Raw genomic sequence first — 14,803 nt, 5'->3', positions numbered from 1 at the left:
CTTTCATCCTCACGACCTTGAACCTTCTTTTCCATCTTCTTCTCCTTTTCCCCTTCCCCGATGTTTCTCCTTTCTCTGCCCTTCGATCACGTTGAAAAAATATAAACTACGTTTGTTCTGGTGCATTCTATGCATCTTTGTACACGTTGGAATGCACAGTTATCCGTCAGGCAGTCTGAGGCAGCGTGGCTGTTCCCTGTCCATTTAAGTGGTTTGTTAATCGTCGTTCTTTCTAAATTGCACTTCGTAAGCAACAAAATCCTGTAATACGAGAATCGTAGGTTCAGAAAAATTGTATCAATTGCGAATTGTCAGAGTCAAATTCGAAGTTTACTGGTCCCGATTGTAAAGCAGTAGTACTGTTCGTGATATTTACCTTTGCACAGAAACGTTTAATGTAAAAAATTAATATGTCGGTGAATTTTTCCAGATTTTATTAAATTTCCGAAATTTTCCTTATTTTCTCGGAAGCCTCGAATCGACTTACTGATATTCGTCCATTAAAAATTAAATCCAACCAACATGGTACCCATATCTCCGTTTCGGTATGACCGCAAAGGGTTAATATCTCGTTCCCATTCCCTTCCTCGTTTCTCTTCGGACCCTTGTCCATCTGTTCTTTCCTTTGCTTACAAACGAACGCATCCCGACCTCTTTCATCCGTCCGTTTTACGTCCGATGTCATGTAGGCAGCAGGTAGCAAACAAACTCGAATCGTAAACGGCGTAATCGTCTCATTCCTTCCTCTTTCCACTCTGTGGTCCCGATCGAGCAAGCAAGCCCGATCTCGAGGCAAGAGAGAGAGAGAGAGGAAAGGGCGAGAGAAGGAAGAAGAGAAAACTCGACCGAGCCGCTTCGTTGGAAGGATGATCGACCTTGGACGATTTGGCCTTCGAATAGGGTGGCTGGTCGTCCTTTGTCGAGGACGAGATGGGCGCCCTGGTGCGTATACAAATGCGTTTCTATCTCTCTCTCTCACGGACGTTTGTTTCCAAACAAGGCGAGTATAACAAGAAAAGTTCGCAAGATCTGTCCAGTTATTTTGAGGCAAAGTCAGGCAAAAAAAGTGCACGATATCTGTAAAAGTAGAGAAAAAGATAGGAAAGCGAAGAAAAAGCAAGAAGAGGACAGAAAAGGAAGGTAGGGAGTGAAAGGAAATTCTAGAGAAAATATGGGAAAGGAAAGCATACTGAACAAAAGATAAGAAATGGGAAACCATGGGGCAAGGAGAAAAAGGAGGAAGAATCGAAAAACCGGGAAATATGAGAAAGAAAGGGGCGATAGGGCCGAAGCGGAGTATCCTACGATAGAAAGAGATCGACGGTCGAGAAGTTCGGAAGCAGCGCTGCTGGTCTGTCGGCCATCTAGGGAGAATCGAAGAAAACTGCAAAGTGGTCTTTCCAGTGGGGACCTCGTGTATACTATACGCGTATGGGGTTCAAAAGAACGAGCCAAGGTAGTGGGGAGGTTGTACGACGAACGACGGTGCCTCAGTGTTCTCGCGGCAGTCGAGACGCATGGGTGTTATGTAATGTGTAGTTATTGTTTGTGTTTTCAACCTAACCTAATATACATTGAAACCCACGTTGCTTTTTTCCCGTTTCTCCCTATTTGCCATAAAACATTGGCGCTCGTTACCTAAATCACAAATTGCGAATTGAAAGAGCGCATCTTTTATGAAAAGTTTCGCGTCCAAGTCTTCGAACGCGAGATCAGACTTCTTCTCGATAATCTGGAGCTCGAAACGAATCACAGGACGACTTATCATGTGGAGGACAGAAGAGAAGGATATGTCAGTAGAATCCATGGATACGTGATTGGTTACCTCCCCTCGAAATTTGTGTAAGTGTATATGCATACGTATAGATTGTACGTTTTAACTTGACCACTTTACGAGCGACGCGAGTATATATTATTATTTGTCACGCGTTAATCGTCCCGGTTAACGGCTCGTCTATTCGGGTCTCGTCCTCTCCAATGTCGTTCTTACCGTAGAAAGCATACACTGCGGTATAACTGCATCTTATCACGGTACAATCGTATAAACACCTAAATACTATGCAAATAAAATAAAAAAGCTTCTATAAGATATTTCGTTCTTATTTTCATTTGATATCTCAATTGCTTTGGTCGATATTGAGGATTTATGGCCAATATGATTTATGGCCTTTGTCGGTCAAATTTTTTTCGAATTTTTAAGCTCATCGACGTTTCTTGAAATGGGAGTGTTGTACATATTTTTTATGTATTAGTCAATCCATAGTTTTGAGTTGTACAATGTGTACACTCTGCAACGAGGAGTATGTTGCACGCAAGATTGCTTAAGTGCTCGTTTCGCGTTTTTCTCTGCGATCAGTATGACGTACACCGGTATAATTACTTTTCGATGATTCGAGATTAACCTAGACTTGCCTATTACGTACTTTAGGAAGCACGCATGAATGATCGCAGATAAATTTTTCTATCTACTTTGCGACATTTTTTAGTTTAATAAGCATGCAACAGAAACGAGAAATCATGCGTGTATCAGTAACAACGAGTATTTCATAGTTCCCTCAAATTAAAAATCTTTCCCAATGATAAAAAATGACTGAAAAAACGCTGTACCGTTGAAAGCCGGGGGAAGCTTGAAAACAGATTATGCGATTTCAAAGTACCGAACATAAACACGATACGATGAGACGAGACGAAATTGAAAGGAAAGAGGAGAAAAAGAAGGAAGAAAGAGGGGAAATTGTGTTGGGTCCGAAAGCCGGAGGAAATTCATATGTGTCGCGCGCACAAGAGAGCGTCGCTGTCCACTCACGCCATGAATTATTTATTTATCGAACCGCTTGTTGTTTTTTAATTTTCGTTACGAAAGCGATCGTCAAATAAGAAGAAGGATAGAATTATAATAATAATCGTAGCAAAAATTTCTTCACCTATTTCTGTGTTTTATTCATTTAGATTTATTCGTTACTGTAGACAAAATACAAGATACATAAAAGGATGCAAGCTCGTGTAGAAATAAAAATACATATTGCGGGTATTTTACAAATGTTTAGAGACGAAAGACGCGTTTGTATACTAATGCGAGATGTATTTCCAGCATAAGAGAAATCGAACGCCGACCTGATTTCTTGCGAGAAGAAAATCGAGGAAAAATTCCACGTTAACGCGTGTTCGATAGATTCGAACGAATCGTGGTACATGGAACGCGCGTCGAACGCAGCTTCTCGATTCGATGGGTTTTTTCGAGGTCGAAGAAACAGAGAGGTAGTTTACGAGGCATTTTAACGATTCGTTGCATCTCTCGTCACGCATTGCCCATGAAACGCACGCGAGTCGTGTCGTTTCGTTTCTTTCGGTCACGTACGACGCGTTGGGTCCTTGTTTCTGATAATGTTTTGTCCTGGCTCGCCTACCAACGACTAGGCTCTCTCCGTAATTTGACGAAGTAATTGAAGAGGAATAGTTTTCCTTGCCGTTTATCGAATCCTGTTTACGAAAGTCAACGCTGACAATAGATAAGACTTACGTTTCTTCTAATGGAAACATCTCGATCACTTCGGAGAAATCATTACATAAACGTACGATTAATTCAAAGTGTATAGCTGCACATGTCAATTTAAATTCACGGTATATGCAAGTGAAACGAAGGCGATTCTATCGCACGACGTAAGATGAAAATCACAGATAAGAAGATTGCGTTGCAAGATTCATTTACGAGAAAATCGAATTTGAAAACTTGTCGAGTATACGTAAATTTGCTTAATCTCTAGACCGACAGTATTAATCAACAGAAGGTTATTCTACGTGCAACAATCTCTGAAAGTATATAAAATGTAACATAGAAAACTGTTATTCATATATTACGTGTGTTTTGAAATTCCATTGACGTGTAGTAGTTTATCGTGATTTCGTTCGTAAAATTAGTAGCCAGTATATATAGAAGTTAAAAATTAGTATAGAGTGCTCTTTTTAACTCTCGATCAGTAAGAGTCAACGTTAAAAGACAAACACGACGTTCGTTCGCAACCTTTTCTTCATTTTCAATTAATTTACATCCTCCAATACCGTCTCTACCTATCTGTTAACGAAGAACGATATACCGGTTAATAATAATAATAATAATAATAATAGTTATGAAGGAGAATTTTAAAGATTTGCTAAATATCTTTTCAACTTCGTGATACTCGAAAAGATCGAAGTATTTATAACGTTCTAATAAATTATCATCCGGTCCTCGAGAATTAAACGTTTTATTATACTCGATTTCCGTCTTATCTCGAGCCATAGTATCTCCTGGACTTGACGCGTAACACGTGAGTTTAGGCTCACGGTGTACAACTACACCGTAAATATACTCTTGGAAGTTTAAAATATACATTCAACCCTCGAGATTATCGAGTTTATCCGAAGGTTTCGAAGCACGTAGACTCGTTGACGAATGGAAAAAGGGCAAAGGTTCCTTCGTTTGAAACGAAGCGAAGGTGCGGGTGAGAATCTCCGTTTTCGCGGCAGGGTTCCCACTCGTTTTGGATGGTCAAACGGATTGGAGCAACTTCTCCTCACGCGGACCGAAACAACGATCCGTATAAGGAGCTGGCCCACTACCTCTCTCGTGCTCGTTCGTTCGACGTCCGGTCGAACACACACACGGTACTCTTGCGAATCGTTTCTCTGCGAGTAAAAGCTATCCACTTGGGTTCCGTGTCGTCTGCCGTCTTGTCTCGTTTCTTCTCGTGCTGTTTAGTATCAAGTGAGATTGGTTCACCATGTATCTGCTCTAAATTACGATTCGAATCTTCAGGTCCGCGTTCCGTGCACGCTCGAAATCGCACTTTCTCGCCTGCGGCAAGGCAGCGCCAATGGTCACCTTGCCGGTGTTTAATTGTATATACGTAAGCTGATTTAACACGTCGACGTTGACCATAACGTCAGAAGGAAATTCTGTTAAGCAGAGATTGGCTTTCGTTTAAGTTTGATAAATGTAAGAATTTATGGCTAGCCTGTTTAGCATCGAATCATTTTTTTTTCTTTTTTTTTCGATAGTGGAGAAAATTTCTGGTTTTGTTAATTATGTCGGAAGTTTTGCTGGGTGGAATTGCCTGGTAATATAATTACATATATTTCGTACAGAAGTGTTACGTAGTTTGATACGCATTCATCCTACGTACACTCGTCGACTAATGCGAGAAGAAGAGAGTGGCTTGTCGCCATTAGAATAGTATTGTAAATTAGTTGTAACTAGAAATATCGCTATTATTTTAATTTCGTGTTCTAATTCATTTATGCAGCAAGGATTAACTAGTTATTGGTAAAGTTAATCTTAGATTTGAATGCATTATATTCTTTTTGCAAAGATATCAGAGAATATGTTGTTATTGATCGCTACAGAATATTTGGCCCGCAATTAAAAAAAAAAAATTCGAGTCTGAAAGAGATAACACTGCGAAGCTCGTAAAAGATTTAATAAAGACGTTAAATATAAAACGTCATCGCGTATAACGCAATTAATATCTAAGTTTTGTTCGAAGATAAGGTAAACGGAGTAAACGAGAAACTTTCTGGAAAAAGTACCAATAAAACGAAATGGTGAGTAGACTCAATTACTTTGGAAGTTTTGCTTTCGGTTATTTCGTAACAGCTATCTGTACATAAATCGGTAATTGTAGTAATCCTTATACAACTTGAACCGAAACATGAAAATATTTTAAAACATCCAAAATATACTCGTTAATAGTATCCAATGAACGGAGTAAGTCCCTGTTTAGGTTCTTTTATTCTTTTATTTACGTTTATAAAAATATGAATTCCAACAAATACCATCCGCAATTTATCATACAGCTGTAGACTCTTTTTCTAAGAAGTGATCAGTTATTTTTTGATTCTCTTATTCCTAATTTTTCGTTATTTTTGTCAGTCACCAAAGCTGTAAAAAACCTTCGGTTAATGAAAGATTGAGTTAAGTTAAGAGTTTCGTAGTCGAAACAAGCATCTGTAGTGAGACATTAACAGAAATCCTGACGAAAAACAGGTGAGGTGATCGCGTGACAGAGCTGTCATCCAAATGAACCACCTTGACGCCAACTCGACCGATTTCTTTCAAAGTTTCTCACCCTCTATGAGAGAGAGAGAGAGAGGAGAGAGAGAGGAAGAGACGGAACAGACGAAGCAGCAGAAGGCAAAAGATCGTTGGAGAGGAGTGGTTGGTTGCCGTGAATGGCTTCTTTGTCGAGTTCTTCTGCTACGCGACTCTTCAACCAGAAGGAAGAACAAAACTTTTCTTCTGTCGAGTTGATGAAGCTTTCACGAAGTTTTCAACGTTCTACGAGCCCGATATCTGCCTCTGCGTGACATTACACATAATTTGCCCTTATCGTTCTCCCTTGACCGTTCTATCGATGATTTCCCGATAAGCCGTGACTTGACTCGATAACTCTCCTCGATAAATTTCCTCGGCAGACAGCAATCGAGACAGTAGAATGCTGTGGAAATTGTAGAGAGAATACGTTTCGATAAACTATTCTGAAAGCGAGGTGCGCAATCCGAGGGAAATTTATCGCGTGGCCAGACTGTTTGACGCCGTTTTCCATTTATCGATCCGAGGAGACGATGGTTAGTTCACAATATGTTTTTATTCGTTTTATATCTTGTGTTCGTGTTGCAATACTGTGAGATATTGTAAGATGAAGTTTCCATAAATTGCGCTCCGTTTTTTATTCCTCTAACGTCGATTAACTGAGCTCTTGTCAAACTAGACTAAACTTGTCAAACCAAATCATTCTACAATAAACAGTCTTTATATATAAAACCAACGATGAAAAACGCGAACAATCACGTTTCTCGATTTTTCTATGTCATTTTTATTATTCGATACGTTACGATGACAGTTCCCCGAACGTTTCTCAGAAAACATTGTGAATAATTTATCTCCTATCTTCGAAACACGTACGTACATTTCTGAATCTATCGGGTGATTTCCTTCTTCAATTGTTTCGTATTAAAATACTTCTTTTTAGCTGTCAAATAATACAATAGCGAAGAGACCAATAGAAATGGACTTATTATTCTTTTTGCGTGTCATCTTCCTATAGTATCGTTTCTTTAATCATATAGGTCATCCCTGCTATGTATTCTGTTTTTATAATAAATTCCCAAAATATAGAATGGACGTAAGATAGCGAGTTATAAATTTCGGCCGACATTTTGTAATTTATCGCGTCTCGATTTATCCGGGCTATCTCGGTTCCAGCGAAGCCGATTATCAATCGAGGTCTCGCTATATTTCCCTCGAAAAATCATATATTTTTGGTAGAAATCGCATTCAATTGCTTCGGTACGGTATCAACGAGAAGCTGTATACGTTCTTTCGCACGACACGCGATGGTGGTAACCGCAACCGTGTAGAGGTCGAGTCGATAGCACGCCCTCGTGTTATCTGCAGTGTTAAGCGAACGACCGATCGTCGAACCACCTGTTTCCACTCAATCTCAGAAAGCCACTACCCTGAATGTTGAATCACGATAATGGAGGAAATCTTAAAAATCAGATGCGACATGATAATGGCAAGGTGTGTGAAATTAAACGAAATGCAGTGGCTACGAAAAACGTTAGCGTATACCTTTCTTCTTCAACGAAGGTACTACACATCATTTTCATAACATGGGACTTTTGCAGTGATATAAAACTGCTAGATGGTATGAAATTTAATATACTTGCACCTAAAAAAAATAATTTAAAGCAGCGCCTTTTAAACCTTCCCCATTCGCGACTCCATTTTGCCCGAGAAAATTTTACGGGGCCGCAGTTACATACATAAAAAGGTAGACTTTTCGATCGTCAATGATGAAGATGTCGTTTTGCGATAGATAAGTGCGTTTAAGGCCATTTTAGAAATTGCTGAGAATCCTAATTTCAGCCAGAAACTCGTTTAAACGATTTTTTAAGAAAGCTAGTGTTTTATACGTATGCCGATATCAATAAATATCTCGGTGAATTCTACACATTTCCCATCCCATATGCGATCACGATCCATAGTTTTAAGAAGCCCCGATTTAGACCGCAGACTTTTATCCAATTTCCTACTTTTATTAACGTAATTAAAGAAATGCAACCTACGTAAACGTTTATTTCTCCCATTAAATATCGTGGAAAGTATTTGGAATATTTTTTATATTATGTGCATTTCTGCGTGTTGAAATTTTCTATAAATACGTAAGAATACGTAGTCTAGTTACAATAAATACAACAATAGCGTGCAAGTAAGAAAACCATAGAGACGAAACGATATTTCCAAGGAACCCGCGGCTATAAGGTCAAAATTGGAATTAAAATTGGAAATTGAGATCGCGGTCTCGGCCGTGGCCACTGAGATGCCGATCTCGGAGGAGAGCGCACCGACGATGCGGCAGCCTCCGTCGAGGTAAGTCGCGACCGTGTTACCATGTTTGGCGACCCGCTCCCATAAAATTTCTCGCAGGCCGGTCGCGCGCGCGTCCGACTACACGCAGCTATGTACGCTTCGCTCCTCCGACTAGCAACCTACTCTACTACCGGCTCGAGATAAATCGCGTCCGAGTAACGCGCTCGCGCGAGTGCGCTAGCCACCGCGAGCTTCTATCCGTGGTACTAGGAAACAAGACGGTTCCACCGAGAGAAAGAGACGAACGAACTGTGCACGAGCCACACCCTGCGAGGAGAGTCTCTGGAAAATCGGTAGAGTAAAACGCATCACGGATCGAGGCGAACAGAGATTGATGCGCCACGTGCTGCGTCGTGTACACGTTCTAGTCTTTGCTCTTCTTTGCGATTCCTCGAAGATGGTTCGAGGAGAGAAATAGGTACGATAGTGGTAATCGTTCGATCTTGAACCGCTACGCTGAAATAGAAATACATTAATTTTCTAGCAAAATTCTGAAGTATCTCGTTGAAAAATTGTAACCTCGATTTATAGCTTAGCACCGTTTACGTTGCGTGTTATTTTTGGAGTTAAATCGAGCCTCTCAGACGCCGAACAGATCAACTCCGCTTTTTATGTAGTTATCGATTTTACATTATCCAGACACATCGTTACATAATATCCATCGTCTGGAAAAAGAGATCTTGTTTCTGAAACATTTTCTCTATATTGATATTTTTGTAAATTTTAAGAGCTGGGGTCTGTAATTCTTGTCTTTTTCTAGATTCCAATTTATGAAGTTAATGAGCATGTCTTCGAAGCGACTCGATCGCGGTAATGTTTGTTACGACAGAGGTACTTAACATGGTCCATACCGTCATTCTTGCGAAACAGATTGCGATTTTATTCCAGGAATATTCTCTAAGCTTGTTCGCGTTACATACAGATAGCTATATTTATTCGCTATCTATATCAATAAGTTTAGACTACGCTTCTAGTTCGAAATGCTGATAGTGTGACGAGGCTGTGTACGTATAGCGTTCAAAGCGAAACAATTGATTGGCTCAATCTAACTTATTTTAATAAGGCTTCAGCTATACTCGACGTTATAGCTTTGGATCGAATAGGAAAGTGCAATAGGATGGAAAATGATTCAAAGAAAGCAGTATAATTGAACGCAAAATTATTGTATATATTAGGAAAAACGGGAAATTTAGAAGGGAAAATAAAACGGCTTGGTAGGACTTTAGGGTTTAAGGAGTCACTGTAAACAACAGCTACGAATCGAAAATAAGCTTCTAATCTCTTAAAAACTCGAGCGCGTTTATCGCCTTCGTTCGACCGTCGTTATCTCGAAGGTAATCGGAAGAAAAACGAGGTATCTCGCGTGCGATACGAAAGCTCCGGTTGCACCGACTAACGGTGCTCGTCACAGACATTCCGGCCATACATACCTAAGCATACGTTTGAGAAAGACAGGACAACACGGCATGACAGCACAGTATAGCGCGTCTTTTTCTCGTCACGCGCGCATAATCGATCGATCAAGTACGCTTCCGCTAAACGAACCAGGAACTCGAGAAGGACGTCGATCTATGCATCTATTATCGCTTCTCGCGATATCTATTCTTCTTTATCTTTACATTTCTTTCCTTCTTGAAATATTTTTTCAAGTTTCTTTATCTTTATCGTTTGATTAAATCATTTCGAATCACTTTTTTCCACGTTGTTTAATCCTGTTGATTCTTTTATGTTAGATAAGTGCGCGATTTCACGTCATCTGTTTGATCAAATCACTCGAGTTCGTGTAACTCGTCTAATACGAAAGAATCTTCAACAACGTGGAAAACCTTTTTCCCATCTTCTCCCTTCGACATCATTTCCTGATAAACCGAGCTCGTTCTTAGTCGATCGGAGATAGGCGACGACACGTTAAGTCTTCGCTCGACGTATCTCTTCTACGCGATAATTAAAGTTTACGTTTATTTATTCGACACCGGTTATCTGACGCGAGCAAATAAGAAATATAGACCTGGAAACGGGACGATATACATCGAAAATGTTACGAATTTGATGTCTTGTAGATACGAATTGAGCACAGTTGAATCTCGTTTATCCGCACGAAATATACAAAATATAAGACCGAGTAGAATCGGAAAAGTAAAATCAACCAACGAGTCGATCCTTACGATTAAATGAGATAGATTTAAACAACGATCTAGTTAACTGGTTAAGTACCAATCGCAACGAGTTTCATTAATGCTACAACTCGTAACTCGAGTTTATACGGAAAAATTAACGCTTAGCTTCGTACGTTCCCAACAAGTATTCCATATTTAATACATTCCATATTGTTCCGTAGTGTTACCTTCTTCGATCTCGAAACCGTTCGACGTGCCGTATGTATGTAGGTACATGCATACGCGTGTTCAGGACAAATACGGTAACTTTGGTGCTCCTCGTTGGCCTTATTCGTGGCGATGTCACCGTACACCGTTTCTCCTCTAATATATCTCGATATATCCACCTCTCTGTCTCCGCCTCCAATTTTATAAGTGTCCAAACGATCGATCATAATACACAGAGGACTCGAAGGCACGACAACAATAAAATAGCGAAGCGACGAAACGAGTAACAAAAATTGCCTGCCACGATATTTATATTCGAAGAAAGCACCGTATCCTGTTTAGGGTTTCTCGAGACCACCGTGACGTTCGTACCACCCTAGTATCGCGCAAGCAACCATGGACTTTTAAAAAGTTTACCCTACCGAGACCACCGCAACGTCGACCGGAATATTTTATCGTCGATGAGCAGGAAGGGGATACTCGGAAGAAGAGTCCGGAATTTCGTGGCTCTGTTCTTCCAACTACACGTCATGTCACGTATCCCTCGTGCTATTAATTTGAATCGTTGTTGTCGTGCTATTAATTTGATCGTCTTGCGATCGAATTTTCTGCATTTCGATAATATCAATTCGTTGTGTCCATTGCGCTACTTCATCCATATACAGTAGGACCTTCTGTAACGCGAAATATACGTTCCGGATTATACGGATTTCGCGTTGTACGAATCCAAGGGCGCGAGGGACTATAACTAAATAAATATGTATTTTTTCTTAATATTATAAAACACTGTAAACAGTGCCTTCTTATCGCACAAGGGTTAATGGGGGTTAATTCGAAGACGCATATATTTTTATATCAAAAACGAGTCATTTCCAACAATTTCTAAATTCCACGGGGACAGTGGCGCGATTTTTAGTCCGCGTTACAAGCAGTCCGACTGTAGAAATCTTTGGGAAATATTTCCATGCGAATCTTGGGCAAATATATCCACGCGAATCTGTGGGAAATAAATCCATGCGAATCTGTGAGAAATAAATCCATGCGAATCTGTGGGAAATAAATCCATGCGAATCTTTGGGAAATATATCCGTGCAAAGTTTCAGGAAGAATTCCCCCGCAAACCTCTGCAGAGAATTTCGCAGTACTTTGTTTTCTTATATTTATATCGCTGTTTTCTCTATTTCTCGTCACACTTCCGAAGCAGACAGAGTCTGTATATACACATATCGTAACCACGTGGGTCCGTCGACGTCTCGGGACGCGTCCTCCTTTATCCCGCTATCTATTCATAGACGAGAAAGCGAGCTGTCACCGTGACACGGACGTTCAAAGACAAAGAACGTGCAAAAGAAGAGATGTGGAGTCGTAGCCATTGTCGGGAAACGCGGGGTACATCCAAATAAGCATTTGCGGCCGTACGATAACAGCTTGGTTAGGTGAGAAGTTACAAACGTTGCGATCGATGTCGAATTTGACGGACTGTTACGTAGTTAACGTGACTGCACGTACGCGATCCGATGTTGTTTTCCCTTAAATCAACGCTCATACGACGTAGCTCTAACACACAGTAATAGCACATTGCTCAATCGCCCACCGCTTGCAAATATCTGTCACAACTACAAATATAAAGAACTTTTTCATAATTACGTGCAATGAAGGAAACGACGTTCTCTGATCGTAGTCGTAGCTTATTTATTTACGATCGAGAGAAACTCAAACTGGTAAGGAAAGAAAGAAAATTGTGTAACATACAAAGTAGTCTATAAAATAAATGACATAGCGAGATGAGAATTGATAAAGATGTAGACTTTAAAATTCGATATTCGTCACAGTATTGTCCGCGGTTTCGACGCTCGTGCGACGGAACTCTAACTTGACGTTTCAAACGGGGATCGTTTTTTCTTTTATAAAAAGCCGGACAAACGAAAGTCGAGTATCGATCCGAGGCTGCAAATCGATCGATCATTCGCTGATCACGAGAATAAATGCGATCTGGACGCAAAGAGGTAGTCGATACGGAGACGCAGGCGAGGTCGTCGACCTTGCGCGCGCTCCCGGTCGTCCGCTGTTTGCCGACTTTCGTCCGCGACGCCTTCTCTCCGTATACGCGCGTCCCATGGCGTCCGCGAGGCTTCTCGGCCGCCTTAGGGACACAGCTTTCCCGGCGACGCCGCTCATCGATCATTTCTACGTTTCTGCTCCCAGGTGAGAGAACACTCGAGAGAGGGAAAAGGAGGACAAAGCCCGATCGGGATGGACCGGTGGCCGGTGCGACTCGCGATTCTGGGCACGCTGATCGCGAGCCTACGCGCCACCGACGACTTTCGACGTATCTCCTACGAAGGTAAGAACCGTATTATCGCACTCTTTTTCAAGATTATAGTCCAGTACGCGATAAGAAGACGACTGTACACGTGACTTTTCGCACGTACGACGCGAACGTCGAGTAAACTTATGCTTTCACGAGAGATTCTTTCTTATCATAGACGATTAGCGTAAGAAAAATCGCGAATGTTTCTTAAGGCTCGATACGAACGAACGACTTTTTCGCGTGCGTTATCGAGAAAAGAGGAATGTACACGGGGAGATACAACGCTCGCTGCTAGGACCCTCTTGCACAATATTAAACTGATATTGTTAGTAGACTGCGAATGCTTACGCAAACTCACACTTTTGTGGAAACGGTTAATGAAACGGAATGTGAGCAGAAATCTGCTTCATCCGTTAAATACCTAGCGTAACGTGTATTATATATGTTTGGTGTTTCACGTCTTTCCGTAATACGTGTATTTTAGCATTTTCATATTTTCTGTAAATGGATATACGTGCACAGCCCGACGGTTTGTAAAGTTTTACGTATCGCAAATTGCGAGACGATAGGAGCCCGCTCAGAAGCCACTTTGATCAGTTCTGTAAATAAGCGGAAGAGTTCCATAAATAAAGCTGCGAACGTAACGAAAACTATCTTAGAATCTGCTGTTATCTACGTTGTCTTAGCGTAACAAATAAGCTCGTAGAAGAAAATAACATTATCGACGATTGAACGTTAATCACGTACTTATCTAACGAAATCGAAAAATTGATAAATCGATCAATTGATAATAAATTGAAGAAGTTGATCAATGTAGCTTCGATGAGCTTAATTCTTACTCCATACAGAAGATAGCAGCTTTATTTTAGACTTTTTTTACTCCTACACTCTCGATAGTCTTAAATTATGCATCCACGTCAGAGTAATTTTGAGAATCTCTACTCTTAGACGGACGAGATAGAAAATTATCACGAACTATCCCACGGATCGCTCAGAACCGCAAAGTAGTTTGCGCAAGAGTTAGAGAAGACGATCGTCAACTCGTGGGCGTGAAGGCGCGTCGGTCGCGTGGCGATTCGACCGCTTCGAAGTGTCTAGCTCCTTCGCCAATTTATCCATCGTACTATCGACGAGAGAGAAAGAGAGAGAGAGAGAGAGAGAGAGAGAGAGAGAGAGATGGCGGCAGGGAGAGAGTCGTTGAAAGTTTCGCCGCGATTTCGAGCGATTCGTCTGCGAGGTCCGCGCTCGGTTTCGACTCGACCACGCTGACGCGTAGGCGACGAACGTGGCACGCGTCGCCACGCGCGCGTGTTCTCGCTGCTCCTGCTTCGGCTCCTTCGTCGATCTGGCGACACCCGTTTCGAATCCACGTCCTCTTCTCTCGTAGTTTTCCTCTCTGTCCCTCGCCTCTGCGATCGATTCACGGATCTTTACGGATCCTTAGCGCTTTATTATGTCTGTTGTCTCACATAGCATCGCGTTGCATCGTTTTTCCTTTCTCTCATGCGAGGTCGCGGACGCGTAATTTCACGACCTCGAACATCCTCCTACGTTACGGCGTGGAAAACCTTTTTGTCGCGCCTTTGTCGAGTTGCGTCACCGTACGATCGTTGTAACGACGATGACGATGGGTTACGTGTACCGTTGATAACGCGGTCTCTTTCATTCCGTTTTTCACGAAACACGTAAACACGTTCCTGCCGATTTTCGGGTTTAAATGCCTCCTCGCGATTAAACGAAAGAATTTTAATACGTAAT

General features: G+C 41.3%; 1 protein-coding gene across 3 annotated transcripts in view; it reads left to right on the top strand.

Annotated features, from left to right (window-relative positions):
- Positions 1 to 1,455: 1,455 nt before the first annotated feature.
- The window catches only part of LOC100644345 (semaphorin-5A), a 26,510-nt gene continuing 13,162 nt past the window's right edge, over positions 1,456 to 14,803 (top strand). The window contains exons 1-2 of one of the 3 annotated variants that reach the window (XM_012316755.3): positions 1,456 to 1,842; positions 12,940 to 13,078. In XM_012316755.3, the coding sequence (XP_012172145.1) occupies positions 12,988 to 13,078 (91 nt within the window). In that variant the 5' untranslated portion in view covers positions 1,456 to 1,842; positions 12,940 to 12,987. Of the gene's footprint in view, positions 1,843 to 6,048; positions 6,604 to 12,066; positions 12,171 to 12,939; positions 13,079 to 14,803 lie in introns of those variants that run through there. The other 2 variants (XM_048412638.1, XM_012316756.3) reach the window with 2 other exon arrangements.

This window comes from Bombus terrestris, chromosome 15 (assembly GCF_910591885.1).
Source record: "Bombus terrestris chromosome 15, iyBomTerr1.2, whole genome shotgun sequence".
NCBI lineage: Eukaryota > Metazoa > Arthropoda > Insecta > Hymenoptera > Apidae > Bombus > Bombus terrestris.
This window is presented reverse-complemented; position numbering and strand designations above follow the sequence as displayed.